The 25,768-nt window shown below is 52.5% G+C and overlaps 10 protein-coding genes across 10 annotated transcripts; 5 read left to right on the top strand and 5 right to left on the bottom strand.

Moving 5' to 3' along the window:
* Window positions 1-93: 93 nt before the first annotated feature.
* On the bottom strand, window positions 94-2,501 carry BDV17DRAFT_83294 (major facilitator superfamily domain-containing protein). Its single transcript, XM_073765208.1, has 5 exons — window positions 2,087-2,501; window positions 1,940-2,037; window positions 1,522-1,872; window positions 1,335-1,475; window positions 94-1,276 (listed from the first exon to the last, which is right to left on the bottom strand). The coding sequence occupies exons 1-5, from the start codon at window positions 2,357-2,359 to the stop codon at window positions 424-426; spliced, it is 1,716 nt and encodes a 571-aa protein (XP_073615933.1). The 5' UTR covers window positions 2,360-2,501; the 3' UTR covers window positions 94-423.
* Window positions 2,502-3,376: 875 nt separating this feature from the next.
* On the top strand, window positions 3,377-5,077 carry BDV17DRAFT_281650 (uncharacterized protein; the record flags this gene model as incomplete). The annotated part of the gene is made up of 4 exons (XM_073760057.1): window positions 3,377-3,419; window positions 3,617-3,751; window positions 3,809-4,741; window positions 4,791-5,077. 4 exons carry the CDS (start codon window positions 3,377-3,379, stop codon window positions 5,075-5,077), a joined length of 1,398 nt encoding a protein of 465 aa, XP_073615932.1.
* BDV17DRAFT_83259 (thiamine pyrophosphate-dependent dehydrogenase E1 component subunit alpha) lies at window positions 5,074-7,132 on the top strand. Its single transcript, XM_073765207.1, has 5 exons — window positions 5,074-5,503; window positions 5,595-5,782; window positions 5,867-5,928; window positions 5,992-6,201; window positions 6,268-7,132. The coding sequence occupies exons 1-5, from the start codon at window positions 5,388-5,390 to the stop codon at window positions 7,051-7,053; spliced, it is 1,362 nt and encodes a 453-aa protein (XP_073615931.1). The 5' UTR covers window positions 5,074-5,387; the 3' UTR covers window positions 7,054-7,132.
* A 197-nt stretch (window positions 7,133-7,329) lies between these two features.
* Window positions 7,330-13,129, bottom strand: BDV17DRAFT_291094 (CCR4-NOT core ubiquitin-protein ligase subunit MOT2; the record flags this gene model as incomplete). The annotated part of the gene is made up of 6 exons (XM_073762053.1): window positions 7,330-9,578; window positions 10,462-12,248; window positions 12,302-12,670; window positions 12,738-12,853; window positions 12,940-13,006; window positions 13,077-13,129. The coding sequence occupies 6 exons, from the start codon at window positions 13,127-13,129 to the stop codon at window positions 7,330-7,332; spliced, it is 4,641 nt and encodes a 1,546-aa protein (XP_073615930.1).
* Window positions 13,130-13,542: 413 nt separating this feature from the next.
* BDV17DRAFT_262752 (complex I 30 kDa subunit family protein) lies at window positions 13,543-14,670 on the top strand. The gene is made up of 3 exons (XM_073757828.1): window positions 13,543-13,750; window positions 13,826-14,475; window positions 14,526-14,670. Exons 1-3 carry the CDS (start codon window positions 13,582-13,584, stop codon window positions 14,577-14,579), a joined length of 873 nt encoding a protein of 290 aa, XP_073615929.1. The 5' UTR covers window positions 13,543-13,581; the 3' UTR covers window positions 14,580-14,670.
* A 336-nt stretch (window positions 14,671-15,006) lies between these two features.
* BDV17DRAFT_291092 (BUD22 family protein) lies at window positions 15,007-16,592 on the top strand (the record flags this gene model as incomplete). The annotated part of the gene is made up of 2 exons (XM_073762052.1): window positions 15,007-15,390; window positions 15,459-16,592. 2 exons carry the CDS (start codon window positions 15,007-15,009, stop codon window positions 16,590-16,592), a joined length of 1,518 nt encoding a protein of 505 aa, XP_073615928.1.
* Window positions 16,593-16,729: 137 nt separating this feature from the next.
* Window positions 16,730-19,929, bottom strand: BDV17DRAFT_83184 (Zn(II)2Cys6 transcription factor). The gene is made up of 7 exons (XM_073765206.1): window positions 19,569-19,929; window positions 19,363-19,497; window positions 19,023-19,291; window positions 18,870-18,955; window positions 18,200-18,825; window positions 17,982-18,152; window positions 16,730-17,935 (listed from the first exon to the last, which is right to left on the bottom strand). The coding sequence occupies exons 1-7, from the start codon at window positions 19,673-19,675 to the stop codon at window positions 16,867-16,869; spliced, it is 2,463 nt and encodes an 820-aa protein (XP_073615927.1). The 5' UTR covers window positions 19,676-19,929; the 3' UTR covers window positions 16,730-16,866.
* Window positions 19,930-19,999: 70 nt separating this feature from the next.
* On the top strand, window positions 20,000-21,119 carry BDV17DRAFT_262745 (uncharacterized protein). The gene is made up of 3 exons (XM_073757827.1): window positions 20,000-20,504; window positions 20,588-20,818; window positions 20,924-21,119. The coding sequence occupies exons 1-2, from the start codon at window positions 20,334-20,336 to the stop codon at window positions 20,705-20,707; spliced, it is 291 nt and encodes a 96-aa protein (XP_073615926.1). The 5' UTR covers window positions 20,000-20,333; the 3' UTR covers window positions 20,708-20,818; window positions 20,924-21,119.
* On the bottom strand, window positions 21,107-22,775 carry BDV17DRAFT_262743 (putative proline utilization protein PrnX). The gene has a single exon (XM_073757826.1). It carries the CDS (start codon window positions 22,556-22,558, stop codon window positions 21,497-21,499), a length of 1,062 nt encoding a protein of 353 aa, XP_073615925.1. The 5' UTR covers window positions 22,559-22,775; the 3' UTR covers window positions 21,107-21,496.
* Window positions 22,776-22,858: 83 nt separating this feature from the next.
* On the bottom strand, window positions 22,859-24,659 carry BDV17DRAFT_262741 (proline dehydrogenase family protein). The gene is made up of 2 exons (XM_073757825.1): window positions 23,971-24,659; window positions 22,859-23,915 (listed from the first exon to the last, which is right to left on the bottom strand). The coding sequence occupies exons 1-2, from the start codon at window positions 24,549-24,551 to the stop codon at window positions 23,048-23,050; spliced, it is 1,449 nt and encodes a 482-aa protein (XP_073615924.1). The 5' UTR covers window positions 24,552-24,659; the 3' UTR covers window positions 22,859-23,047.
* Window positions 24,660-25,768: the final 1,109 nt, after the last annotated feature.

The following is a 25,768-nucleotide window of genomic DNA, read 5'->3' as shown; positions in this document are numbered from 1 at the left end:
CAGTAAGATTGGCACGTGTGTTCCGGGGGTAGAGTTATAGGTCCTGTATACATTCATACAATGCTCGCACTTTGCACTAGTGGGTTTTTTGGAGAAGGACTGGAGCTTCGCAAAGTTGTCTCTAATCTCTTCAGCTAGCTAGCTAGGCTGGGCGCCGTTGATCGCAGATAGACTCGGACTATCACTCTCGAGTCATCAACCGCTATCCCAGATGCAGGAATTTCTCCGCGACAAGCGAGTCTGCATTGCCGGGGGTTCCGGGTTTAACGATACTCAATCCTGGCTCTTCTTCTTGTCTTATCGACGGGGTTAAGGTAGATTAATCTCAAAGGCTGGCAGCCTGAGCAGGGAGCTGAGGTTGTCAACTTGTCAGGTCAAGGTGCACTATACTGCGTATGGTGCGGTTCAGGGCAGTCTATCGATTCAGTCGACTCTGTGGATTACCCCCTGTCCCGATTCAAGCCTGGACACCTGGGCACCAGTTGCAGCAGCCCGGTTGACCAGCTCAATCGCAACATCTTCATCCCGGTCACCCTCCTGCCACCCCTCCCTCTCATCCTTGGTCCTCCGCACGAATGCAACATCCAAAATGAGCGCAATGGCACTAATTGCAACCCCAAAGTACAGCGCCGCACGATAACCCATGATGGCGTCCCCGGACGACTGCGCAATCTGCACCTCAACCGTCGACGCAAAGCCCAGTCCCAGACTGTTCCCGTATAGATTCAGTGTCCCGATGATACTTCCCGCTACGCCCTGCTGGTGTCGGCGGACCGTATTGCTAGCGATGATTTGGCCGGCGGCGTAGACAAAATCTGGACAGAAGGAGAATAGCACTACAGACGGGAATACCTGTGCCCAGTAGCTCTGTTCCCTCGGTATAGTCGCCATGAGCACTGCGGACACCATCACTGTGACGGTTCCTAGCGCAAGGATCCATTGCGCCGCTAGACGAGGGATTAACCAGGCAGCGAGACAGGCGGCCCCTATGCCGCAGATGACGAAGGGAGTCCAACCGACGGCGAACTGGAGGGTTGACCAGTGCCAGACATCTTGTAGCCAGAAGACTTGGTACCATATGACCGTGCCGACGGCCATGTAGTCAAGCAGGATGACGAGGACGAGGATCGCGAACGACGGGGCTTTAAAGATTTCCGGTGGCATCATGGGGTGTGGAGTTTTATGTTCCCAGATTATGAAAAGAGCGAAGAGCACAAGCGAGGTGATGAGCAGGGCGATTTCGTAGGGAGTTGCCCAGCTTACACTTGGTGCTTGACTATTGCATGTTAGTTTGGCGTTACTAGGTTGCCTGGGTTATGACAGCGTAGACGTACTTCCAGACGAAGTTGAAAAGAATCAACGAGCTTGTTCCCAATGCAGCGCCGATCCAATCAATCTTCTCGTTTCGTGTATATGCTACTTCTTTGCGACTGAGCAGCCAGAGAGGAGTAAAATTTACGGCACCAAGACAAGCCCTAATCTGTCAGCCGTCTCTCTCAAGGTAAATCGGTCTTCACTTACACGAAGACAAAGAACCATCTCCAATGCGTCTGCTCCATAAATGCCCCTAGGAACAGCGCAGAAAGGTAGCCTCCCAACGGCGCTGACGCCGCAAAAAACCCTAAACTCAGGTTCCTGACACGTCCAGGCGGATTTGTAATTGTGATCATGGCCACCGCATTCGGCATGACAAGGGCGCCTCCAACACCAGCGAGAGCACGCATCGTTACAAACGCAAAGAAGTTGTTGTGGCAGAATGCACTGGTGAATGTGCACAAGACGAGCCAGGCGCCGCCTCCTAGGAGCATTTTGCGGTGTCCATAGACGTCGCCGAGCCGGCCACTCATTAGAACGAATGTACCCTGCGTGAGACTGCGCTTATTAGCTCCGCTGTGTTCCTGGTTTCGTAGAATGTACTCAGGTTTCAATAATTACGCACCCGTAACTCGCTGCCATCCAGGTTGCGTAAGACGGTTTCACCTGCATTGACTCGCTGAATGTTCGCCCACCGGCAATACCGGCAAAGTTCACGGTCATCTGGATGTTGTTAAGATATCGACTTGGAGAGACGGATCGCTTGACGTACTTGAATGACATTCGATAAGACTATCAGTGTAGTGATGGCTAATTGACGAGATCGACTACTTTCAGGCAGTGCAGCTCGTTCGAAGACCGGCTGGGCTGGCTCTGGCTCGGTTGGCACTGGAAACGTAGAGTTGGTGGCATCCTGGGGTTGACTGCGTAAAACACCTGCTGAAGGGTGAGGGCTGGCGCGAGAGGGTGTAGCGAAGGGGTCTGCTGTTGGCTCCTTCAGCTCGTGAGAGCTAAGCTCGTGGTGCAGCATAGGAACCAATGCCATAGCTGCTGGAATCGTCTTGGGAAGTTGGGAGAGCCGAATGGGCCCGGACGAGATAGTCGAGGACCTCCAAGATATATGCAAGCTGTTGGAGTACGTCTGGGCACTGTGCGCAGTGACGGGGTGCTGACATATCAGAAACCAAAATCGGCATTATTTGCGCAGTGACGGAAACAAGGCCGTCTTCGTGACTTCAACGATGTTGTTGTGCTTGGCTTGCCATTGCTCACTTTGTCATTCTGGAAACTGGTTCCCATACAGGGTCCACAGAGAAAGGTCCATCTTGTTTAACTGGGTGCGATTCTGAGCCCAATTGCTCGTTTCGAGGGTCGTTTGTGCGATGCTCTGGAAATGTGGAGAAAGAAGATGGCGAGGTGAAGAGTCGAAGGACAAGGACGGCGCAGAAGCAGACCCCGTGACAGTGGCTGCCTGAGATCCTTCACTTTCCACTTCGCCTCCCAGCACTTTGTCTGCTTCTCATGCTCACTTAACCTCCCGTCAGCCTTATGATGCCATGTCACCGTGCGAAATGCTGCATATCGTCGGCTCATCTTTATGAGCGGTGTCATGCTGTCAGTTGCAACATGGCCTCTGCTTGATCTTCGCATGGCTTGCGCGTTGCTGCAACCCAACTTATACTCCGAGGCTCGAAGCAAGGCTCATCAATACTCATTACTCAACATCATCGGCGTGCTGCTGATGGCTCTTTTCCCCTCGGTCAAGTGGCACATGGCTTGTCTATCACTGCGCTGGCACAGAGAGGAGGCTGAGCGATGATCAGAGTTGTTTCTGCATGGATCCAACATCAACTCTGCAATTCTCAACTTCTCGCCAAATCAGAGCCGCCTGAAGGGCCTAAAGCCTGGAAAGGCGGGTCAAAGTTACAATCACAATGTTAGGCCCCTTGGCACACCCTAAACAACATGATGGGGGGCTTCGCACCCACTCACCCGCCAGTCACCATTGCACGAAGGAACAGCTGGTCTGGGCGCTCGTCGATCACCATCCAAATTTGGCATCATGAAGGCTGGACCCGCATACGACAAAAGCAATGCCTCAATGGGTGCTTCCGCCTGCTGGCCCCAGGCTCTGAGACCGTCACCGCAATTCAGAAAGTTATAAAGGCACTACGGCGGCTTTGTTCTCTCCTCTTAGACCCACGCGAAGAGCGCCTATACCCAGATCCACCATATTCAGGCTCAACCATCATGCCTCAATTACCCCAAGCTAACACGCTCCACGATGCGCCAAAACCGGCAGCACAGCCGCGTCGACTGATCCTCTGCTTCGATGGCACGGGAAACCAGTACATGGGAACAGAGGAGGATACAAACATTGTCAAGATCTACGAGGCGCTCGAAAGGCACATTCCGGGGCAGTACGCCTATTATCAGCGTGAGCCGACCGATGACCCTTCTTCTGATCTATAGGAGCTGACAGTTCTAAATTAAGCTGGAATCGGGACCCTGACATATGTTAGAGGCTCCTCACGTCAGACCAGCGGTTTCAGCGTCTGGGCCAGATTCAAAGCTCGCATCAGCGCTTTGTTGGACCAGGGGATAGGCGTATCCTTTGTCAGCCACCTGATCGCAGGCTACAAGTTTGTCATGCGCTATTACTCGAGTGGTGACCACATATACATCTTTGGCTTCTCACGTGGTGCTTACACTGCGCGATTTTTGGCCGAGATGATCCATAACATTGGTCTTCTCTCGCGTGGAAACGAAGAGATGGTTCCTTTCGCCTGGGACACTTTTAGCCGTTATCAAAGCTCTCGAGGCAATGTGCCCCAGACTGATGAGGATCGCGAGCTAGCGCGATACATGAAAAAGTTCAAGACCACTTTCTGTCGTCCGGACGTCGGCGTGCATTTCCTCGGCCTTTTTGACTGCGTCAACAGTGTTGGACAGTTTGAGATACCCTTCTTCCGCAAATCTTACCGGTACATTGCCAGTCCATCGGCGCGGCACATCCGTCATGCTGTCTCAATTCATGAACGCCGGTTAAAGTTCAAGCCTGCATTATTCCACATCGACGAGAAAGATAAGGACAAAGTGGAACTGAAGGAAGTCTGGTTCGCCGGAAATCATGGCGATGTTGGCGGTGGATGGCCTCTGGCTAAAGGCCAGAAGAGCCTGCTGTCAGATATCGCACTAGATTGGATGATCCAGGAGGTATTGAATTTACCGGACTCGAAGAGCAAGCTCCAGTTCATGACGACCAACGTGAAGACCATGACCAGACACGCAACCTCTTCCCTATGCAGAGAAGAGACACCGGGCACGGAAGAATACAAAAAGCAGCAGAAGTTGAACAGACCGCATGACAAGTTGAGCTTTGGAAAAGGTGGAAGCGCCTTCTCCGTCGTGCTTTGGTGGATACTAGGTTCGTTTTCTTTCTAAGCTACCCTGAATCGCCTGCTAACATCAAACAGAGGTTCTTCCGTTCGCCACTCGTCTGGAGCTTGAAAAAGGCAAATGGGTTCCGCGACGCTTTCCACCTAACTTCGGAGCATCAAGGGACATTCCCTGTGGAGCGACCATTCATCCTAGTGTGTACGAGATGTTGGACTCTGGTATTCTGGACGATTTTCCCGTCCCAAGACCGGGTGGCGATAATCCAAATCTGCCTCCTGCCCTTATTAATGCTGTCAATGGCGAGCGGCGACATATCCAAGCTGAGGATGATCAAGCATGCGGCTGTAAACAGTCGGAGAACTGAAAATGAGAGAGAGACTGTGTCACTGTATAGAGCCCGATCTGCTATTTTCCTGTACTGCTATATCGAGTTTCTGATTATTTTCAGCTATGATTTGGATTATAAGCAATATCTAAGCGTAATATTCATTCTTAAATTCTTTATGAGCATAAGTTGGTAGCCGGTGGCACGGCTACCCGCGGCCCGTGACGTCTCCCTCCTCCGACGCCAACCGCTTCTCCGCACCGTCTCCAGCTCTCAACTCCGGGGAAATCATACAAGATCCACCCCCCATTTCCCTCGTTTTTTTCTCTTTACACAAACACTCACAACCATGGCCTTCTTACTACCGTTAATGCGTCGAATACAGCGCATTACGCGGCCTCCACCCCGATTCCCGCTGTCGAAGCGATGGAGTACATCCATATCGCAGCGTCCGGGCTCAGATCGGTACGATGCCCCACACACTACAGACCCTCCCCTACTATGGTCTCAATGAAGATATAACCAGAACTAACATATTGCTTGCTCAAACGCTTAGTGTCCGATTCCCCGGCGCAGTCAACAGCAAGTTCACGACGGAGATGGCGTTTATCAACCCGATGGACGGACCTGGGATACCGACGTACCGTGTTATGGACTCCGATGGGGTCCTTATTGATAAGAATCGCAAAAAGCTGGATGTTTCGAATGAGGAGGTTTTGACTTGGTATAGGAATATGTTGACTGGTGGGTCTTACCTGCACCTTGCTTCTGTTGCTGGATTTGGTGGTTGAGGTTTTGGTGATGAGTAGAGCTGACGGATATATATAGTGAGCATCATGGATGTGATTATGTTCGAGGCACAACGGCAGGGACGATTGAGCTTCTACATGGTACATTACCCCATCATTTCCACCCAGAGTTGGAATGTTTAGCTCACTGACTTCGGCGTACAGGTGTCAGCAGGCGAAGAAGGCATCAGCGTTGGCTCCGCGGCAGCCCTAACCCCCGACGACGTCGTCTTCGCGCAATACCGCGAAACCGGCGTCTTCCAGCAACGAGGCTTTACGCTCAAGAACTTCATGAGCCAGCTCTTCGCAAACGTGAATGATAGCGGGCGGGGCCGGAATATGCCCGTTCACTATGGGTGTAAATATCCACGAACAGTAAGTTCCTTCGATCTGCCCTACAACTGCATGAAATACATACTGAGCGTATGAATCGGATGACAGCACACAATCTCCTCAACCCTCGCAACCCAAATCCCACACGCCTCGGGTGCAGCCTACGCACTAAAACTCCAGGGTCTTCAAAACCCCGACCTCCCACCGAGGATCGTAACATGCTACTTCGGCGAAGGCGCGGCAAGCGAAGGCGATTTCCATGCGGGGCTCAATATCGCCGCGACGCGATCTTGCCCCGTCGTCTTCATATGCCGGAATAACGGGTACGCCATATCAACGCCAACACTAGAGCAGTACCGCGGGGATGGGATCGCGAGTCGCGGGGTCGGCTACGGAATCGACACGATCCGTGTAGACGGGAACGACATTTTCGCCGTTTACGAGGCGATGAAACATGCACGCAGTCTCGCGATCTCGGACGGCGGAAAGCCAGTTCTCATCGAGGCGATGAGTTATCGTGTATCCCACCATAGTACCTCCGATGATAGCTTTGCGTATCGCGCGCGCGTGGAAGTCGAGGATTGGAAGAGACGCGATAACCCCATTATCCGGCTGCGGAAGTGGCTCGAGAATGAGGGGCTTTGGAATGAGGACATTGAGCGTGATGCGAGGGAGGGGATTAGGAGGGAGGTGTTGAGGGAGTTTGGGGAGGCGGAGAGGGAGAAGAAGCCTGCTATTAGGTTTGCGTTTGAGGATGTTTATGCAGAGCTAACGGAGGAGCAGAGGGAGCAGATGGGGGAGTTGAGGAGGATTTTGGAGACGTATCCGGATGAGTATGATATAAGGGGGTTTGAGGGGGGCCTGAAGGGGTTGGATGGTGGTGCGTCTAAGTGATTAGTGTGTTGATGCATCCATAGCATATAGACTTATACCTGGCGATGGAGGTTACTTCATTCCGAATTACAGAGTTAGATTTTAGCACATGAACAGATGATGACTCCCAATCGGAAGGAAATTTTGATAGGTGAAGATTAAACCTGTATATCAAAGAACTGAGACTCAAACATAGTGTACATGAATCAATCCACCCACGCTAGAAACACCAAGATTGTCATAAATCATCTAAAAGTACATGGGCCCCTTGGAAGCAGACTAGCTAGTTATAATAGTCTAAGTAGCCAGCGCCTGCTGCGCAAGCTTCTTATTCCTCTTTACAAGCGCCGCAAGCTTCTTATCAACAGCATCCAACTCCTTCCTCGAAGCCTCAAGTTCCTTCTGAGATTTGACCGCAAAGCTCCGCAGCTCTTCATCCGTCATACCAACAACATCATCAAGGTCCGGCAAATTCCCCATAACCACGCCCGCGGCACCGAGCATGTGCTTCGCCGTCGCAGCCGCGAATGAACGGACGGATGTCGCAGTGGCGTTCATCAGATCGGCGGTGTTTGCGATCGCCCAGTTGTGCGTGCGCGTGCTGTCTGCTTCCATGGCGGAGAGGACGTTGGGTGGGATGGTTGATGTAGAGGAAGAAGGGATGGGTTGGCCATCTGGTGTAGGTGAGGTTGCAGTACCAGTGCCCGAAGTCGGGAGGCCAGCGGCGGAGGTCTCGTCGACCCAGCAGACGTTGAAGTTCTCCGGTGTGGCGAAGAGGGCGTCGAGGCCGCCGCCGCGGTTTGTGGCATCTGGTTCGGTGATGGGGATGGCGGGGTATTCTTGGAAGGTGTCGATGTCCCAGGAGATGCTCTTCTCTAGGGCGAGGTAGCGGTCTTCTTCCTCGGCGGTGAGGTGGTGGAGGATGCAGCCTCGGGGGCTGATGAGGCATCTGTGCTTCAGGGAGTTGGAGTCGGAGCTGATTCGGATTGGCTCGCTGCGGAGAAGTGCCTTGCGGTGTTGTTCCGTCAGTTCGATAGGCTGTTTTAGGTCCTCATAGTCGTCTGAAGTGCATTTCATGTCGACGCGTTGGTTGAGATTGGACGGGTTGAACAGAGGATGATTGTTGAGATCAAGGGCACCGGATTTGTGAAGCTGGGAGAGCAACGCTTGCAGCGGGGAAGTGCGTTCGGAGAAAAGTTCCTTGAGCGAGATACCTGTGGCTTCCGTATCCTTCAGCAACTGCTCGACTGTATTCTTGGTCCGCCATGCTTCAGGCTGCTTTGGTTCGGCAGGCGCCTTCACTTCGGGCGTGGTTGGCTTTGCCTCCTTTGGAGCAGACTCGACAGGCTTAGACTTCTTAGGCGATTCCACCTTTTCCTTGTCCTCCTTACTAGGTAAGGCAGTTGGCTTGCTCGCACTGGCCGCATTCTCCGAGGGCGGATTGGGTGACTCAGCGGGAGCCTTCTTGGTCTTTCGCTTCCTACCCACGATAGGAGCTTGAACCGGCTCTTCAGGCACGGGCGCAGTTTCCTGCTGCTTTGCCTCTGCTTCCTTGGCCTTCTGCTTCCGTTCCTTCTTCAACTGACTCTTGGTGATGGACCGCACTGGCGCAGAACCAATTCGTGAGGATGCGGGAGGAGAGTTGGCGCGAGATGCGGTGGTGGAAGCATAGAGATCTGCCTCGGATGCGAGATCACCTGGTGTATCAGAACGGCTCTGAGAAGACACACTAGGCCGTCTTGAGCGGACTTTGCCTGTCATCGAGAGAGATGCAACCGAATGAGTCGCAGACATGGGAGGTGGAGTCTCTGCCTTGGGGGTGTCGACAACGCGGAGAACACGAGGTTGGCGAGGCGCTGGGGACTCCGACACCCGTGAAGCCGCGGTTTGAGGTGTGTTTGGTCGTGAATTAACGGTAGACGCAGGAGCGGCCGCGGACAGGATGTGGTACGGCGGAGGCTCAGCCGCTGATGGGGGCTCGGGAGCTTGGGGAGTATTGAAGCTCAGATCCAACTTCATGGGCTTGACCTTGGCAGAGAAAGATGATGTCTTTGTTTCACTTGCGGCTGTGGGCTCTGACGGGCTGCTTTCGTCTTCCGCAGTCGCAGCAAGTTCTTCCTTTGACTTTCCACGCTTCGACTTGACACGACTGGCTGGCTTTGCCACAGGTGAACCTAGAGAGATCTCTCCAGCGTTCTTAGCCCTATTTGATGAGGATTTGCTTTCCAAGGCTTGTTTTGACTCAATCCCTGTTGCGTCATCTTCGGAGCTTCGAGACGCAGCCGCTAGCGAGGGAGAGGGATGCCCCAACCCAGGCGGTGGACCAGTGATGGAGGATACGGGACTGGAAGGCTTCGAATGCTCTTGGAACAATGCTGCGACGGAGTGTGCTTGCGGAAGAGGCAGGCCTGGTGGAAGACTCGGTGTCCCGGACCGTCCGAGGGGTTGCGAGTCACTCATTAACTGTGATCGCATAAGAGATCCGAAACTGTCGACGGAGCGCTTATGATGGGTCGCAGCACCAAGAGGCGGGAATTCTTCATCAACTGTGATAAGCACGTCAGCGTCTGTGAAATCAGGTGGGAGTGCACGAGCTGGTCAAGGGAAAGCGCATCAGAAAAGGAGAAATCGACATGAAACAACAGTCCAGAGACAACGAACGAGACTGTGACAAAATTCACAACGGCATCGAGATACGAAAGGGCAGGCAGATAATTACAGAAAACCCCGCGGTCGAGTTGACCCAGCGGACACACGAGGCGTGATGTCTATATGAACAATATGTGTGAGAAATTGGTTTCATATAGAACCCTGCTTCGGTTTATCAAAGCCAGGTCAGGGAGGTTAACGTACATAAACCATGATCAGACCGGATGGCCCAAAAGACGCTGATAGCTCAACCCAGCTGGGATGCGAAATGGTTCAACAAACGTGACGGCCACCGAAGGATAACGACGAACCGAAACATCGTGTCCATGAATGCAACGAGCCTCTGGTCACGATGGACGGCAGAGGTGGGTTAAGGATGAATAGAAGATGAACATGACAGGAAACAACCATAATTGACCCATAAGAAACGCCAATGACACGCCCCGCCCAAGTCTCTTATTTTGAGAACCGTTGCTAAATGCTTCGTCGAGTGCAGTGAAAACGTCACGAAAAGTTTGAACATCGAATTAGAGGCGGGTGTGGAGGGCAAGACATATTCAGACCCGTCTAGGGAAGTATAATATCACGTCATAACAAGAGAGAAGTAGGTTGGAATGAAGAAAAGCCAAAACTGTAGCGAGAACGTAACAAATGCAAGAAGGGTAGTCGTCATAAAACGAAGAGAAGAACATAAAAAAGGTGATGGTGTAATCCAAGGTGAAGAGAAGAATGTGAATCACCAGCGGTTGAAACCGCTGCCATACATCATGGCGTACCCACCTTGACCCTGACTCCCATACAATCCTTGACCAGCAACTGCATTCGCACCGACCTGGTGCATCCTCGCCTGCAGGATGCTCGGGTCCGCAAGATCTACTACACCGCCTCCACCGGAGGAAGTGTTAGCATGTCTGTGCTTCTTCCCCTTCTTCCTCTGCTTCTGTGACCCAGAGTCGGAGGTGTTCCCCGCCTGTGAGCCATAGACAGAGCTGAGAAGGCCATTGACAGGAGTCAGGGGAGGGGGAGTTTGGTGCTGTTGGAGAAAAGGAAACATTAACTCACGCTTATTATCTTGTCCTGGTAGACCACTCGCATTGGTACCACTGCGGCTGCGCAGCAGCTCACGCATCAACTCCGGGTTGGCTTCCTGCTTGCCACCCAAACCGAGATTAACATTGGACGTGAAGCCATGACCTTGAGCGAACATTCCACCTCCACTGACTGGTGGAGTACCCGCTGTCTTCAGACCTGGAGGGGGACCTTGGACGCCGCTGGTGTAGTAGTTGCTGGCAAGGCTGTGTTGCGGGCTGGGCGCGGCAAGTGGATTAGGAGCACCCGATTGCATCAAAGAAGTTGGCTGGTTCAACATCCGAGTGCCCGCAAGATTCTTGGAGGTGGCGTCATTTGTGAAAGAGAATCGGGAGTTCTGACGGTTCTGGGCTTGGAGCTGGCTAAGATGAGCATTTACCTGGCTCTGCAAAAGGCCCTGGCGAGCTTGTGCGGCTTGGTCGTAGGCACTCGGAGTGATTCCAGATTGTAGGGGATCCACAAGACCTGCTTGTTGGTTTCCAGCCGACTTGAGAAGCATAAGCTGCTGCTGCTGCAAAGGTGTTAAGCTGCGGTTATTCAAGTTGATTCCCTGGAACTGATGGCTAGCAGCGGACACAGGAGAGCCGACGGCCGAGCTCGTGGTCGTGCCTTGCTGGGAAGGGGGTTGGATAGCGCCGTGGGATTCGCGACCCGTACGCCCTCTCGGAGGATTAGTATCATCTGGTTCACCTCCAAGTTGCAGGCTTCCGCTCTCACGTCCCTCATCCTCAGCAGGAGCAGCTTGTAGAAGTTCCTGTTCTCTTTTGGCACGCTCTTGCTCTGCCTTCTCACGCATAGCGCGACGCTTGACGCCACCGTATGGATCAATGAAGGAGGGATGGTTTTCGATGAGAGCAAGCTCGTCGGGTGGAAGGCCAGTCGCCGAAAAGACGAACTTGAAGCACGGTGAATTGACGGCCTTCACTAAGCCATCGAGTAATGGTGTTTCCTGGTCTAACGAGGGTCCAGTAGAAGGAGGAGCAGGGGTCGAGGAGGGAGGAGCTTCTGACACCGAGGGGGTTTGACGGCGCTCTTGCTGGCTTGATGGGGGTTTCTCGCGCTTGGCATCATCCGAAGGGGTCGCAACTGTCGCAAGGGCCGGTCGTGGACTTTGAGACGCTTGGCTACCTGTAAGGCTAGCCCGTCTTGTTCGATTGATTGCCGAATCCTTGTTGGCCCAGCTGGCAGACGATGGGAGGGCTGTGCCACCCGCATCATCCTTGCTAGGCTGACGCCGTAATGTTTGTGAAATTGGCTGTGCGGAAGAGCGTGCAACGTATGGCGGTGGGGCAGCAGAGCTGGGGCCACTCGAGACTCCGTTTGACCGTTGGCTTGACAAAGTGTTCATGGACGAAAGATCTTGGCGGCTGTAGCTGTCACTGTCTTCGCCGGTCTCGTGTAAGAAGGTACAGTTGCGATTATGACATTGCTCGTTGCGCAAGAACGATGAACAATATTTGGTGGTTCCGTATTGCGCCCTACCAAGATCAGCAAACCAAGCATATCCAGAAACACGCAGGGAAGAACCTACCTGAGCACGCGGTCCCCATTGCCTGAACCATCCACCGCGCTGATGCAAGTCGCAGCATCGCTCTTTCTAGCATATGTAACATAGACGCCAATGCCTTGGTTCGGGTTGCCACCAGGCTTTGCTTTGCTGACAACAATCTTCTCGATATCGCCGTACTGACCGAAGTAGTCTTTCCCGCGTAGAGTTTGAAGGAGTTGACTTTCGTCTCGTATTGTAGGGTTGAGTCCGATAACGTAGACAAGGTTCTTCTGCACGACACGAACACCGGCGAGGTTCTTTCGACTAGAAGCTTCGATTTCGCGCTTTTCGGCTTCCTTCTTTTTCGCAGCTGCCGCTTTCCGATGTTTGAGCGCCAGATCCGCCTTGAACCTATTGCGAAACAGGACATTAGTGCCAAGAACGGGAAAAGTCCGGACCGGGTTTGCGAGTAACGCACTCATCTGCATCAGGCACCTTATATTGAATGGTGCTCTCATCGTAAGGCCGCCGACAATTCGGGCATCGGCCCTCTTCGTTTTGGGTCTTGATGTTATTGTAGCAGAATTGACAGATCTATTGTCGATTAGATGTAACCCGAATCGCATCGTTTGCAGGGGGCAGGTTTGTGGTGATGATTTCGCGAAGAGGGGATGGCGTACCTGATACCCGCAGGGACATGGTTTGAAGTTTTTATCCGACAGATCGAACTCTTCAATGCAGAGGGGGCTGCACCAGACCGAGGTGTTAGTTCGTTGTAACAGAAGCTAGGTCCGGGCAAGGTATAAATGACACATACCAGAACTCGTCGTCATCATCGATGACGGAGTCGATTTGTTGGCGACTTGACATTATCGCGGTCTTGTGGAGAAGTCGTTGGAGCAACAAGAGATGGAGTCGTAGGTAAGGTCAAACACAAAAGCCCGTCTACCAAACCAGCGGAAGGGGCAGAGGAGATCGGTCACCGAGGGAGATGAGACGATTCGAGCGAGAGAAGGCGTAAAGCGAGGTCCGGAGTAGAGGAATGGAAGGTTCGTGGAGGTCGGGCTGGAGGACAGGAGGTACTGACAGGGGAGGAGAAATGCGTGGAGGCAAGGAGACAGAATCAATCAAAGTTGAAGCTTTGATGTGTTGGGTCCTGCAGCCGTTTGCCGCGTTTGCATTCCTGCTTTGTCATCAAAACGTGATTTGAGTCACGTGCGTTCCGCAAAAGCTCCTTTGGAGGATGGACGACGTCTATCCACCCGCGCTTCGATCAGCCCTCCAATTGCCTCACCCCTCGTGCTGCAGTCGCTGCAATAACCATGGCCGCCTCTCGATCCGTCATGCGGCTGGGCGCTGGACGCTCTTTGGCGTCAGTTGCCCGGTCATCCCGCAATTGCCGTGCCTTCTCGTCAACCCCTCTGCAGCAGGTAGCGAAGGCGACCACAGCTGGCACGGATACCCCGAACATGCGCCAGGCAGAGCGTCCTCGTACGTCTAACGGCTCCCTGAAGCTATCTGGTGAAAGCTTGAGGAATGAGACCTCAATTGACTGACTGTTTACAGCCGTTGGCCCTCTCCGCGCTCCCGTCGTCAACCCTGCCGACAAGCACCAGGAAAAAGCCGATAGCCTTCACACCTACGGCCAGTACATCATGTCCTGTCTGCCCAAGCACGTCCAGCAGTTCTCCGTGTGGAAGGACGAGCTGGTGATCTACGTCCCGCCCTCGGGCATCATCCCGACGATGAGCTTCCTCAAATATCACACCTCGGCCGAGTTCACGACAATCTCCGATATCACCGCCGTCGACTACCCAACCCGTGACCAGCGCTTCGAGGTCGTCTATAATATGCTGAGTGTCCGCTACAACTCCCGCATCCGAGTAAAGACCTACGCCGACGAGGCCAGCCCCGTGCCCAGTGTCACCGGTCTGTTCGAAGGTGCTCTCTGGTACGAGCGTGAGGTCTACGATATGTTCGGTGTGTTCTTCTCCGGACACCCCGATCTGCGCCGCATCATGACGGATTACGGTTTCGACGGCCACCCTCTCCGCAAGGACTTCCCGTTGACTGGATACACCGAGCTTCGGTACGATGAGGAGAAGAAACGTATTGTTATTGAGCCTCTCGAACTCACCCAGGCCTTCCGAAACTTCGAGGGTGGTACTGCCGCCTGGGAGCCTGTTGGCTCTGGTCGGGATAGGACTCCTGAGTCGGTATGTATTAGTCGCAATTTATCGGATATTTGTATGCTGACTGCGAACAGTTCAAAATTGCCCAGCCTAAGCCCGAGCCGCCCAAGGAGGAAGAAAAGAAATAGAAACCTGATGTACCGTATTTCCTCGCATTCTTTTCTAGTTTTGTATGTACATACCGCCGTGTCCACGTTAGATGAATTTCGTTGTTCTGGATGAGATTTACTCTGTAGAACAGCCGCGTATCCATATCTGCAAATAAAGAAGTAAACGAGGAGCCAGATCTAGTAAGATATCAAGTTTAGTTATTGTGATCCAAGCCCGCCATCCCATCGAGATCCGAGGCCTGTCAAATCTCTTGGCGCGCGCAACCAAAAAAAAAAGTTTCCCAGAGCCTTGCTAAAGTGCAACCACGACAACTACCTTACCAGCCAACTCCAACGCCTCTCCCTCTCTCTTTCCCTCTCCTCGCGCAAAGAAGGCCTTGCAATCATACGAAATACACAAATCCACCTTCTATTTGCAGCCTCAGAACATCGCTATTGTATCAAAATGCCTAAACGCAAACTCTCCGATCTCGCGGACTCCACCCCGTCGCATTCCCAAATCTCCCAAAAATCCAAAGAGAACGCAAACATCAAGCTCCAAACAACGCGTTTAAAGCAGCAGTTCGAGTTCGGCGTCACGACGCTCTCGCGCGCCCTCAAAGTCGCTACCGGATTCGAGAGACAGAAGCTTGGGCGGCGGCAGAAGGAAGCGAAGGCGCCGCCTGCTGCGACTACGGCGCAGGATGGAGACGATGACAATGCGAATATGGCTGGGAAACACAATAAGAGGGTTCAGATAAGGAATAAGAATAAGAATAAGAAGGCAAAGGCCAATGTTGATCCTGAGGTTGAGGTGAAGAGGATTGAAGGGGAGATCCAGGTTCTTAAGGTATGCTCTCTTGTCTTCTATACCACCTTTGCCAACTGACCTTTGTTCTAACTTTCAATGAATTATAGACCCTAGACCCGATGAAAACAGCAGAGAAATACCTCTTCAAGCAACTCGCCAAGACAAAACGGATTGAAGAGACCCAGGTGTTTTATAGGTTCAAGCAGTCGAAGAAGATATCGCTTGATGGGCCAAAGAGTAGCGAGGAGGCGAATGTCACGGCGAGATTGTTCATGAGTAATCCGGTCAAGAATGTGCTCCCGGGGATCATGGAGGGCCTGAGAGGCTTGTTTGGGCTGGAGGAGGCGGGGGCGAAGAATAAGAATGCGAATGGGAAGGGCGCGGAGAAGGACCAGGACAAGCAACAGCAAAAGCAAAAGGCGGGGGGTGCTGTGCGCAGGGATGTTTCGGTATCTGGTGACGAAGATGAGGAAGATTCTGGAGACGAGGCGCGAGATGTGGACGGCGACATGGGTATGGAGGACGCCGCGAGCGACTCGGAGGAAAAAGAAGAAGACTACTCGCACTTCGACGCCCGACTCGCACCGGATTCCGAAGACGAAGACGAAGACGGCAACCTCTCAGAAACCTCCGGTCCCCGCCCTCGCCGCTCCTCAATGTCCATCACTCCATCGCCCTCACCCTCACCCTCCATCTCCCAATCCGCATCAATATCCCACCCCTCCCCACCACCATCCAAAAAGCCCAAAACCACCAAGGCTTCAACAGCCCCAGCAACAAGCACAACATTCCTCCCCTCCCTAATGATGGGCGGGTACTGGTCCGGCAGCGAAGAAGAAGCCTCGGACATCGAAGCGTCGACGGACGTCGCGCCCAAGCGCAAAAACCGCATGGGACAACAGGCGCGGCGAGCACTTTGGGAGAAGAAGTACGGTGCTGGCGCTAACCACGTTAAGAATCAGAAGGTGAAGGGTAAGGGTAAGGGCAGGGGTCGTGATAGCGGGTGGGATTTGCGGAAGGGGGCGACGGGTGATGGTGATGGTGATAGGAGGAGGTTTGGGACGGGGTCGAATTCTATGGCTGTTACGGGGGAGAGGATGAATCGTGGCAGTAGTGAGGGTAGCAAAAAGAAAGTGGCTGATGCCAATAAACCGTTGCATCCTTCTTGGGAGGCGGCGAGGAAGGCGAAAGAGGCGAAGGCTACGGCAGCATTTTCGGGGAAGAAGGTTGTGTTTGATTGATGGTCATTGCATCCTACATCAGAAGAATCTGACTTGGTATACATTTCATCTCTGAGATTGAAGTAAAGAGTGAGCTGCAATAAACGCTCTAGGTATCGTGCTCCGTTGCGTAGCTTGAATAAAAGCCAACAAGTCAAACATGAAAAGTAAAAGCACCATGTCATGCATGCTACCTAATACTCCAACCAACATATGTATGCATAAGGTAATCAAGTCAATTCACCACACAATCCCAATCCCAACCCCACCAACCATAGGAGCAAGCAATATCACTTCAAAACTGCATCCACCCCGATCCCTCAGGCTTCATATCCCCCGGCAAGGTCTGCTGGTTATCCGTCTCAAAACACGGAATCGCCGTGAACTCACCAAGTTCCTGCGGGAAGTTGGCCCCAAAATGGTCAAAGCCAATGTGCGGAACTGTCGAGAAGGCATGGGGCGTTAGGAAGTCAGAGGGGGAGGTGATATCAATATCTGTATGTGGATGTGACATGGCTGTATTTGCTGCCAATGAGTTCGGGCCTGGCCCTGCGCCGTGGCCGGCAAGAGGACCAGGACCAGGACCAGGAGCGGCAGCGGCGGTGAGATTGGGTGGGTGAACCCCATTACCTCCAGCTGCATCTAGCGGGTATGAATCTGTAAAGGGGTTCGGTGGCGAGACGGGCCCGGTCTTCCAGAGCATTTCCCAGTTCTTGAAGCGGTCGTAGGCGGATTCGAGGGAGTTTGATTGCCCCGCGCCCTGCGAAGAGCTGTATTCTTCTAGCCGGGATATAGCTCTTTCAAGGGCCTCGATGACGCTAACGGCTGATCGGGCGGACCCGACGCCCATGGACATAATCTTAATGAGGGCCATGCCCTTCTGTATGGCTTCTCGGAGGCGCTCGGTCCGTTTTGTAAGACTTTGCGCTAGGATGACGAGGAGGGCAGCGCGGCAGGAGCTGAACTCTGTGAAGGAGGCGCGGGCAAGGCCTGTTTCGTCGCGGAGGAGGCGGCAGAGGTCGATGATTTCGAGGGCTGCTTCGACACAATCTGTGACGAGTGTTGAGCGGTTCTTGGAGACGCCAGAGGATTGTTTGAGGGGGGATACTTGGAATGCGATTGTGGCGGAGGAGAAGCCCTTCATGCTGCTGAAGAGGAAGGGGCGGCCTAGGAAGATTCGGGTGAGGCAGTAGTCTAGCTTCAGGTGGACGTTTGCTCTGAAGAGGGGACCTGCTGGGTTTAGGTCTCGGCAGTGGGTTTCTTCTGGTAAAGTGTTCCACCAGTCGACTAGGTGTTTGCGGAGGTTGAGTAGCCGTTCGAGGCAATCCTGCTGTTGGTTCTTGCGACATTTCCGGAGGGCGCATCTTCATTTGTTAGCAGGTGTGACAGAACAGCGGATTGTTTGCTTACATCTCGTTTGAGACCTCTCCGAGTTTAAGGGTCAAGGTAATCAAGGTAACCATGTTGGTATGGTTGGAGACCTGGCCCTGTGGCATCAGGCCCGGAAAGTCGACAGGGAAAGCGGCGTCTACGTCCGTATCGGACAGAGATACCGGTCTTCCGTGCAGAATACTGACTCGTCTGTACCTCGTTAGCATGTACCAGGAGTCAAATTACAGGTCTCTCACTTCTCAATAGTATAAGCCGTCCAAAACACCCTATTCCGAATCTCAACCATATGAGGACGAAGACCTTCGCCGCTGTATTTTCGATGCATCCCGTTCTGAATCGCCATCTTCAGCGCAAGGCCAAAGTAAGTGTAACAAAGGCCAGATGTATCGAGAGGCAGAAGGTATGTACCAATCAACAAGCAAGCTTGCACACTTCGAATAGACGCCGAGGCAATAATATCAGGGAGAAGTTTTGAAGCGAACTGGTAGAATGTCAAGCCGACTTCATCCTCTGAAAAATGGTCGTCGGTATTTGCATGGTTCGATAGGCGATTCACTGGGGTTGCCGATTCCATGTGCGCGAATTGCGTTCCAACTGCGAGCACCATCAGGATAGAGCATACCGCACCGGCATCGTTGCTTGAAAGGCTTCCTGGATTTGTATAGCAAGTGTTGAGTTTGTCTTTCAACCAGTCTTCCTCCACGTAGAAGTTGTTCGTTTGGGCGTATTTGAAGAACATCTGCACTAGGAAGTCGGCCACAAAGCGTGGTGGTAGACATGTTACCGAAGCTGATACCACGGCCCCGGACTGTAACTGTGTCGCGCGCCATCGCTCTTCAAAGGGTTCCGCGTCGGTAGACACCTGGATAGTCAGCAAGTCACAGAGTATAAGGCAAGAAGACCTACCTCCGGCGTCTCAGCTTTCATCCACTCGTCGATCTTCTTTCGGATCTTCATGGAGAAGTTCAGGTAGGAGAATTCACCAGAGTACTCTATCGAGACGTTAGGAACATTGCCCATAAAGCCACCAACAACCCCCCCGATCGAATATAACCATACGCGTCGTATTATCCGGCAACGCCTTAATCGTAAAGTCCTCATCCTCAATAGCCAATTCTTCCAGATCCTCAGTATCCAGTTGAACCGACGGACCACCCCCCGAATCCGACCCTCGATGCTTACTCTTCAATTCCTCGGCGGTCTTTCTCAACGACTGTATATCGAACGAGATATTTGGTACATAATGCTGCAATATCCGTTCCATGCATCGGATGCGCTCTGATTCAAGCATGTCATGGCGGCTGCGTGCGGCGGTTCGTTCGAGCAACCTGGCCAAAAAACCTCCGTAAGCATTCATTTCCAACCATTTATAAGGCTTGAATATGATATGAAAACTCACGAGACGGACGACGAGCGCGCGAGCTTCTCCGCTTGGTCGGGGTGAGTGAAGACGCATTGGCGCCGGTATCGCAGGCATCGTCGGCAGGGCACGCCCCCTTCGCATTTCTCTTTCACGCGACGGCAGCCGTCGCAACTAACAAGAGAGAATATTAGCTGGTTCAGAGAATGATTTGTGCCAATGTGAGAGGATGGAGAGCAACTCACGCTCGCACCGCCCTTTTGCGGTTTTCCTCCGAAACGCGGGGTCGCTTTTGGGTGCCCACAGTGGTAGCGGGTGTTGATGGGGCCTCGTCCATGGCAGTGGGGATCATGGGGGTTGCGTGATGAGGTTCATTGTAGGGTGAGCAGGGCCCAGGAGGTTGGAGGTGTGACAAAAGCCTGAAGTGTAGAGGAGGAAGGACGGAATTGGGGAGAGCCAGGGAAATTTTGGGGGAAACCGATGCCGATTGCGAGCTGACCGAGTCCGTTCCAACTGATAAGCCCGTCCCCTCAGGCGGCCTGCTCTTACTTACATGTATGTCCTTTCTCCTCTGTTTCAAAGAGTCTCGACTGAGCTTGATCTGAGACCAGTTATATTGTCACTTCAATATTCGTTACTACTATTCCCTCCCCCAAACAACAATCGCATACACTCTTATGCCGCTACAATATATATAGTTGCGTGAACCGTCAGTTTACTGGCTCCAGCTCCAGTAGCGTGCTTGCCAACCATTCTTGGGCGTGGCTACATAATGCATCCTGTTATTACTCTTCTAGACCTTTGTCGGATCTAATCTCCGGCCTATACACCTCTCGCGCGAAACGAGTGTACCAGGATAATTAATGATTAATGATCTCCACACCACCCAAACGGATGTGCATACAAACAATGCGGGGAATGGACATGCAAGTATAAAGCAAGCTATCCTACTTCAACTTACTACCATCCAGACCTACTTCAAGTCCCATTTCTAGCATCCCGTTCATAAAATGCCCTTCTACCAAATTGAACACTGCATCCCCCTGACTAAACCCCAACGACACTCTCTCGCGCAAGCAATAACAACCATCCACACCCGCAAATTCGCAGCGCCTAGTCTGTTCGCCAACGTGCGCTTTGATGACTCGAGCCAGAGCTATAATTACGTTGGTGGGAGAGAGGCAAGGCCCTACCCATACTACCTGCTTCTTCAGTGGAGTTGTGAACAGTGTTACTGACTGATGTTCCCCTTGAAATACTGCAGTGCGCCATCAACCGCATAGTTGGATACGTCCGCGCCGGGGGAAGCCGGTCCAAGGCGGAATTTGACGTTGTCGCGATGCAGATTTTAGAGGCTTGGAATCCGGATCGTCGCTCATCCTAATGGGAGGCAGGTTCAGGCTCTGGTCAGCGGCAACCGGAACTAGAGCTTAAACGGGTCTTCATCATGGGTGCTATTACAACGGGCATCGAGAGCGGGTTTGTTTTGCCTCAGGTATGATCACTACATTTGCTGTTACATTAAACCAGATGTATTGTATCCGTTGATTGCACGCATGACTCTGATCAAGCTGGCTAACCGGGACTTGTATATATGTAGGCAGGGCAAGACGCCGCTTGGTTAAAGGAGAACACACCGCGGTTCGAGGAGCTCGCTAGGCGGGGCGATGCAGAATTCATTGAGATTATGAACGAACTACGCACTCGAGAGGATTTGACGGCTTGAGCTGGCCTATCTAGATTATATTGCTGTTTGCTACTTCGTTGAACGTACGTACACACTTCTACACATCTCGGCCTGAAGACTGCCATATATCGTCGAACTCTGCTAATATGGCATGGGCACCGGCCATGATTGAAAGCGTATATATCAAATGGTTGAACATGTTGAGTCTAAAATCATGTCTTTGGTCATGCAGTACGGTCTACCCCTAGTAGCAGGGACATGGACCAATGAATATTTGGAGACTACTAACCGTCAGTATAATTATTGCAGAACTCAATGCAAGGGAGGTGGTTATGGCTTTCCATCTGTGGCCTCTGCAGCTAGAAGCCGCAGTCGACAGGAAGACTAGGTTGCTATGGCTGCAGAGTGGAGGTATAGGTAGGTCTCTAGCTCTGACTGACTATAAATATGTAGATCCCTTCAAAGACAATTTAAGCCAGAAATCAATCAGAACCCATCAACCTCCATCCCCAGCGCCCGTTCCCGTCCAACCTCAAGCAACCGATTCCCCGTGACAAGGTCCATGATCCCCATGCCCACAACCTTCATAACCACATTCTTCCCTTCGGGAACCTCAAAAGTGCCATCCCCACCTAGCCTCTCAGGCTGATACAGCTCCCCGAGCTCAACAAGCTGTTCCCCCTCCAAACCCGCCTTGATCAACTCTCCGCTCTCCTCAAGACACGCCTCTCTCGAATCAACATACACCATCCCTCCGCCGGAAAGGAGTGTTTCGCTGTCGATTTCCTGCATATGAGGCCTGTATGAGCCGATTAGGGAAATGAAGCGAGAATGTTGGCTAGCTTCCAGGTATGAAAAAGGGAAGTTCGGCTCCGTGCTGGGCGTACAGCTGAAGATGACATCTGCGGCACTAATCTCATCGCGAAGACGACCCTCATACTCCTCTTCATCCGTTCCATCCTTCGCCAGCATCGAGAACTCAACATCGGGGTATGTCGTCTTGAGATCAGAAACAACGTCCCTCTCCAACTCCTCCAACCTCTTCCGCCCCCGATTCACAAAGCTAATCTTCTTCACTTCCCCCGGACAGAGCAACAGTGCCAGTCTAGCATGCCACTCTGCCTGCCGTCCACTTCCCAAAATCACAATGCGTTCCCTTCTAATTTTTTGGACTCGGAACAAAAGACTCATAACAGTCAAAGCCGTCCTAAACGCCGTAATTTCCGCCGCGCTCAACAACCCCAAAAGCTTCCCCTCAGGCGAAAAAACGTTAATCACACCGATAATCCCATGTGATTTGCTCGCAGTCACGATTTTTATCCCTGTGCTGGATGTATTTGAGACGGGCATGAAGAGCGAAAGGTTCTGCTCTTTTGTTGTGATTGCCGTGCGGAGGGGTTGATGAACGAGCTTCTCTTCTGACGATAGATCATGCTGTGCTGTTACTGTTACCAGGGCTTGATCCAGAGTACGCAGGAAGAGAAGGGCTTGGGATCTGTCGAGCCCGCGGAGGACTTTTGCGACGGCGGGTTCGGGGAGGAGGTACATCTTGCCCTGGTTGCTTGCCGCTGTGTGATGTATGCAAGAAGGAGTGATTGTGATTGCCTGAGCCTCTAGGAGATATTTTATATGAGAAGGAGAATCAGTTTGGGATTGTGGCAAATATGTAGAGAAGGAGATAACTGAGTTGGAGAATCTCCGCGCGGGGGGCGCTGCGATGTCGGAGGGGGAGTCGGAGATCTTACATCTATACAGTCGGCTAGGGCGGGCCGGTCTACTACAACACAATGGGCAGACAATTGCTACGAGGTATCTACCGGCTTGAAGCTCGAGAAACGTGGCCCATTCTGCTAGTTATAAAAAGGTTTGAAGATATCATTCATAATCATAACTGGAATGCTGCTAACGCTAACTAGATATCTATATGCATCCGCTTATACATAACCTAGGGAATCTGTTCTAACGAAAAACAACCAACAAAACGCTCAAACATGCCACAGAATACCATCAAACCAAACAAAACCTAACACAGAAACTTCAGTTTCCAGCCCTGAAAGCCTGACGAGCGCGGCGCTTCAACTCAGCAAACATCGCCTCCCGCGAATCCTTTGTGCGCCCAACAGCCTCTGTATTCTCAACCGCGCGGCGAAGCAAGAACCCCATGCACTCCTTAACAGAGCCCCAAGTAAGCAGCTTGAAGACGTTCGGTGATTCAGAAGGGGAGGGGGTAGTCTTTTCTTGCGATTCAGCGCTCTGGAATCCCTCGAGGAGCTCACAGCTGATTTCATCCGCCATACCCTGTAGCTGGGCGTAGCTGAGCTCGACGTTCGATGTGTTGATTCCTTCAGCGGCCTGCTGGAGGCGGAGGGCGTGGGCCCTGCGGACGGATTCGCGGTTGTGTGTGGCGATTATGACGTTCACTGGTGGGAGGGAGGTGGGATATTCAGAAGACGCAGACTTAAGCATGGAGTTATACTTCCTGGTAAGTAGCGCCTCAACGACGCCATCGTAGCAAGCATCGGTTTCCTCCTTCTTCGACCAGATCAGGTGTCGCGGTTCGGTATTCAGGTATGCGCCGCGGACGAGCTTAACGCCGAGGGTGTAGCCCTCCTGTCGTGAGATCTCGAGGTGCCTGGCGAGGGTAGTGGGGGTTGAGCAGAGGTAGGCCTGGTAGGTGTTGTAGAAGACGGCGCGGCCCGGTGTGCGAGAGTTGCAGTACTTCTGGTACTTTGTGGCCCATTCTTCGATTCCAGGCTGTACGGCCTGTTCCTCTGCGTCGACGAGCAGGCGCACGTTTCGCGAGATGGCGAGGTCGCAGATTTGTTGGATTGCCTCGTCCATGAATGGGGATGGCATGGACTTTTTCTGGAGGTATGAGAGGGCTTGGACGCCCATTCCGGTGAATCTTATCAATCGGGTTAGCTTCGCTTCCAACTATTTTTCGGAGGGGAAGAACTCACTTTAGGGCCACAAAATCACCTTCCTGAGCCATGTCGACGGTCTGGAGGGTACCATCCAGCCACGTTTGGATCTCCTGCCGAGCAGCCTTTTCATCGGCTGGGTCTGCATTGGACTCGCCGACTAAGACCTCACGGGCATATCCTAGTAGGACGCCCCGGTAACCCAACTGCTTGATATTGCCGATAGAGCGCTGGACTTCGAGCTTGTTCTCGCCCGCATTGAACTGCTTGTAGAGGGTGTGCTTGACGAGAAGATTCAAGAGCGGGTTTCTAGCGACATCCAGAATAGCCATCTTGGGATGCGCGAGAGCGGAAAGGGTGTAGATGCATGGCTTTAGGAGGATAGATGAGGAGGAGACGGAGAGGATGAGCAAGGAGCGCAGGACAGAAGATAAAGGTAGCTTGGCAAGTGGCGAGCCTGCGGGCTTCTTGGGCGAGGGAGAGACACCAAGCCAGAGGCCGTTTGTATCAGCCGTGAGGGATGACTTTGCGTTGCTCGTTCGGCTGACGAATCTGGATGTCCGATATGGAGGCTTGGTGGACAGGGTCCGTACTGAAGGGCGGGAGGCGGCGGCCTTCATTGTGCTCTTGCTTTCTTGCTTAGGTAAACGAGGATGGTTCTTCAGATAAAAGTAGAAGTGAGGTTGGATGGATAAGTAGGTATACTAAGGATACATGAAGGATCCAAGGTGGCGAAGATATCTTATGAGTGATAACAAAAGAATAAAGTAGATAGGCAGGTGACTGACTAGCCGGTAGAAACCGCTTACTACCGGCAAGGTCACTGTCACACAAAGGCCTGAATCCTGATACAGTCCGCTTGTCGTTGCTATTAGCTATGAATTATTAGATACTATGAATAAACTAGAAGCCGGTGCCGCCTGCAAGAGATCTACTGATTTACGAGATTGGATTCGGGCACAGATGGGGAAGTAAGGGTGGTTGCGCTTGCCGGTCTGCGGCCGATACCCACATCCAGTTTCTATGAGTAAAGAGAACTACTCTGTATGCCGACCGGTCGCAGTGGAAGGCTATCCTACCGGGTGCAGTTTTTATGCAGACCGGCTGTCGCGCTGAGATCTGATGCTATCCAGATGCTGGTATACTACCACGGGCCGGTGCTAGGGCCCCACCGGAGATGCAGCTCCTTGACCGGCCCGGTCGCTGCCTTTGAGGTGGTCACCACCACGATGGCGCATTCCGTCTTATCTCGTATCACTGGATTGCTGATAACAATGCTTTGTGGATTGCATCCTTCCGATTGTCTTTCCGGCATCTGACTTTACCTGGACCTTAGATACAAGGTAGGCGAGGAACCGGCAACATATTAGGAGGCCTGATATTCAAGGCAACAAGAGCTAGTCCCGGCTTAGACTAGACTCACGTGGATGAAACCACGTCCGGTCCCGCCATTATGGGCCAATTAAAACACGCAAGATAGCACAGCAACTGGGTCAAGCTTTGGGTTAGCGGCAGGGATTTTGTGCCAAGCATCAGAGCAAACATCAACTGGGAATTCCATTAGTCACTGAAACAGCTTCAGGGAATGCGTTCAGGCTTCATGACATATGATCCAGATCATTAATCTGAATGCTGGAGATTCTGCGGAGTTGACCCCAGAGTCAATATGCGAAATCCTGGAGAACCTGATTCATTCTGGCAAGGGGCGCGAACTGTCGCCACCAGTGTCCAGTTACCATCCAGGACGGCTGGGATAATGAGAATCTCGCTGGAGCCTACAGAGCGTAACAAATTACAAACGAGGCATCTTTCTCGAGCTCCTCACAGACAGACACCA

This window comes from Aspergillus undulatus, assembly GCF_047715775.1.
Source record: "Aspergillus undulatus strain CBS 261.88 unplaced genomic scaffold BDV17scaffold_22, whole genome shotgun sequence".
In the NCBI taxonomy this organism is placed as follows: domain Eukaryota; kingdom Fungi; phylum Ascomycota; class Eurotiomycetes; order Eurotiales; family Aspergillaceae; genus Aspergillus; species Aspergillus undulatus.
The sequence above is the reverse complement of the archived record's forward strand: the minus strand, read 5'-3'. Positions and strand labels throughout refer to the sequence as shown.

What these genes read in the sequence shown, in the direction of transcription:
- BDV17DRAFT_83259 (XM_073765207.1), top strand. Translation starts at nt 5,388, where the DNA reads ATGGCCTTCTTACTACCGTTAATGCGTCGAATACAGCGCATTACGCGG. An exon ending in GTATAGGAATATGTTGACTG is followed by an intron (nt 5,783 to 5,866) that starts GTGGGTCTTACC and finishes GGATATATATAG; the next exon opens with TGAGCATCATGGATGTGATT. An exon ending in GGTGTAAATATCCACGAACA is followed by an intron (nt 6,202 to 6,267) that starts GTAAGTTCCTTC and finishes ATCGGATGACAG; the next exon opens with CACACAATCTCCTCAACCCT.
- BDV17DRAFT_83184 (XM_073765206.1), bottom strand. Translation starts at nt 19,675, where the DNA reads ATGATCCCCACTGCCATGGACGAGGCCCCATCAACACCCGCTACCACT. An exon ending in GCGCGCTCGTCGTCCGTCTC is followed by an intron (nt 19,292 to 19,362) that starts GTGAGTTTTCAT and finishes TTTTTTGGCCAG; the next exon opens with GTTGCTCGAACGAACCGCCG. An exon ending in GTTGCCGGATAATACGACGC is followed by an intron (nt 18,956 to 19,022) that starts GTATGGTTATAT and finishes ACGTCTCGATAG; the next exon opens with AGTACTCTGGTGAATTCTCC.
- BDV17DRAFT_83294 (XM_073765208.1), bottom strand. Translation starts at nt 2,359, where the DNA reads ATGGCATTGGTTCCTATGCTGCACCACGAGCTTAGCTCTCACGAGCTG. An exon ending in TGGATGGCAGCGAGTTACGG is followed by an intron (nt 1,873 to 1,939) that starts GTGCGTAATTAT and finishes TAATAAGCGCAG; the next exon opens with TCTCACGCAGGGTACATTCG. An exon ending in AGATGGTTCTTTGTCTTCGT is followed by an intron (nt 1,476 to 1,521) that starts GTAAGTGAAGAC and finishes CTGACAGATTAG; the next exon opens with GGCTTGTCTTGGTGCCGTAA.
- BDV17DRAFT_262752 (XM_073757828.1), top strand. Translation starts at nt 13,582, where the DNA reads ATGGCCGCCTCTCGATCCGTCATGCGGCTGGGCGCTGGACGCTCTTTG. An exon ending in GCGCCAGGCAGAGCGTCCTC is followed by an intron (nt 13,751 to 13,825) that starts GTACGTCTAACG and finishes GACTGTTTACAG; the next exon opens with CCGTTGGCCCTCTCCGCGCT. An exon ending in GGGATAGGACTCCTGAGTCG is followed by an intron (nt 14,476 to 14,525) that starts GTATGTATTAGT and finishes GACTGCGAACAG; the next exon opens with TTCAAAATTGCCCAGCCTAA.
- BDV17DRAFT_262743 (XM_073757826.1), bottom strand. Translation starts at nt 22,558, where the DNA reads ATGTACCTCCTCCCCGAACCCGCCGTCGCAAAAGTCCTCCGCGGGCTC.
- BDV17DRAFT_262745 (XM_073757827.1), top strand. Translation starts at nt 20,334, where the DNA reads ATGCCCTTCTACCAAATTGAACACTGCATCCCCCTGACTAAACCCCAA. An exon ending in ATTACGTTGGTGGGAGAGAG is followed by an intron (nt 20,505 to 20,587) that starts GCAAGGCCCTAC and finishes GAAATACTGCAG; the next exon opens with TGCGCCATCAACCGCATAGT.
- BDV17DRAFT_262741 (XM_073757825.1), bottom strand. Translation starts at nt 24,551, where the DNA reads ATGAAGGCCGCCGCCTCCCGCCCTTCAGTACGGACCCTGTCCACCAAG. An exon ending in GGTGATTTTGTGGCCCTAAA is followed by an intron (nt 23,916 to 23,970) that starts GTGAGTTCTTCC and finishes CCGATTGATAAG; the next exon opens with ATTCACCGGAATGGGCGTCC.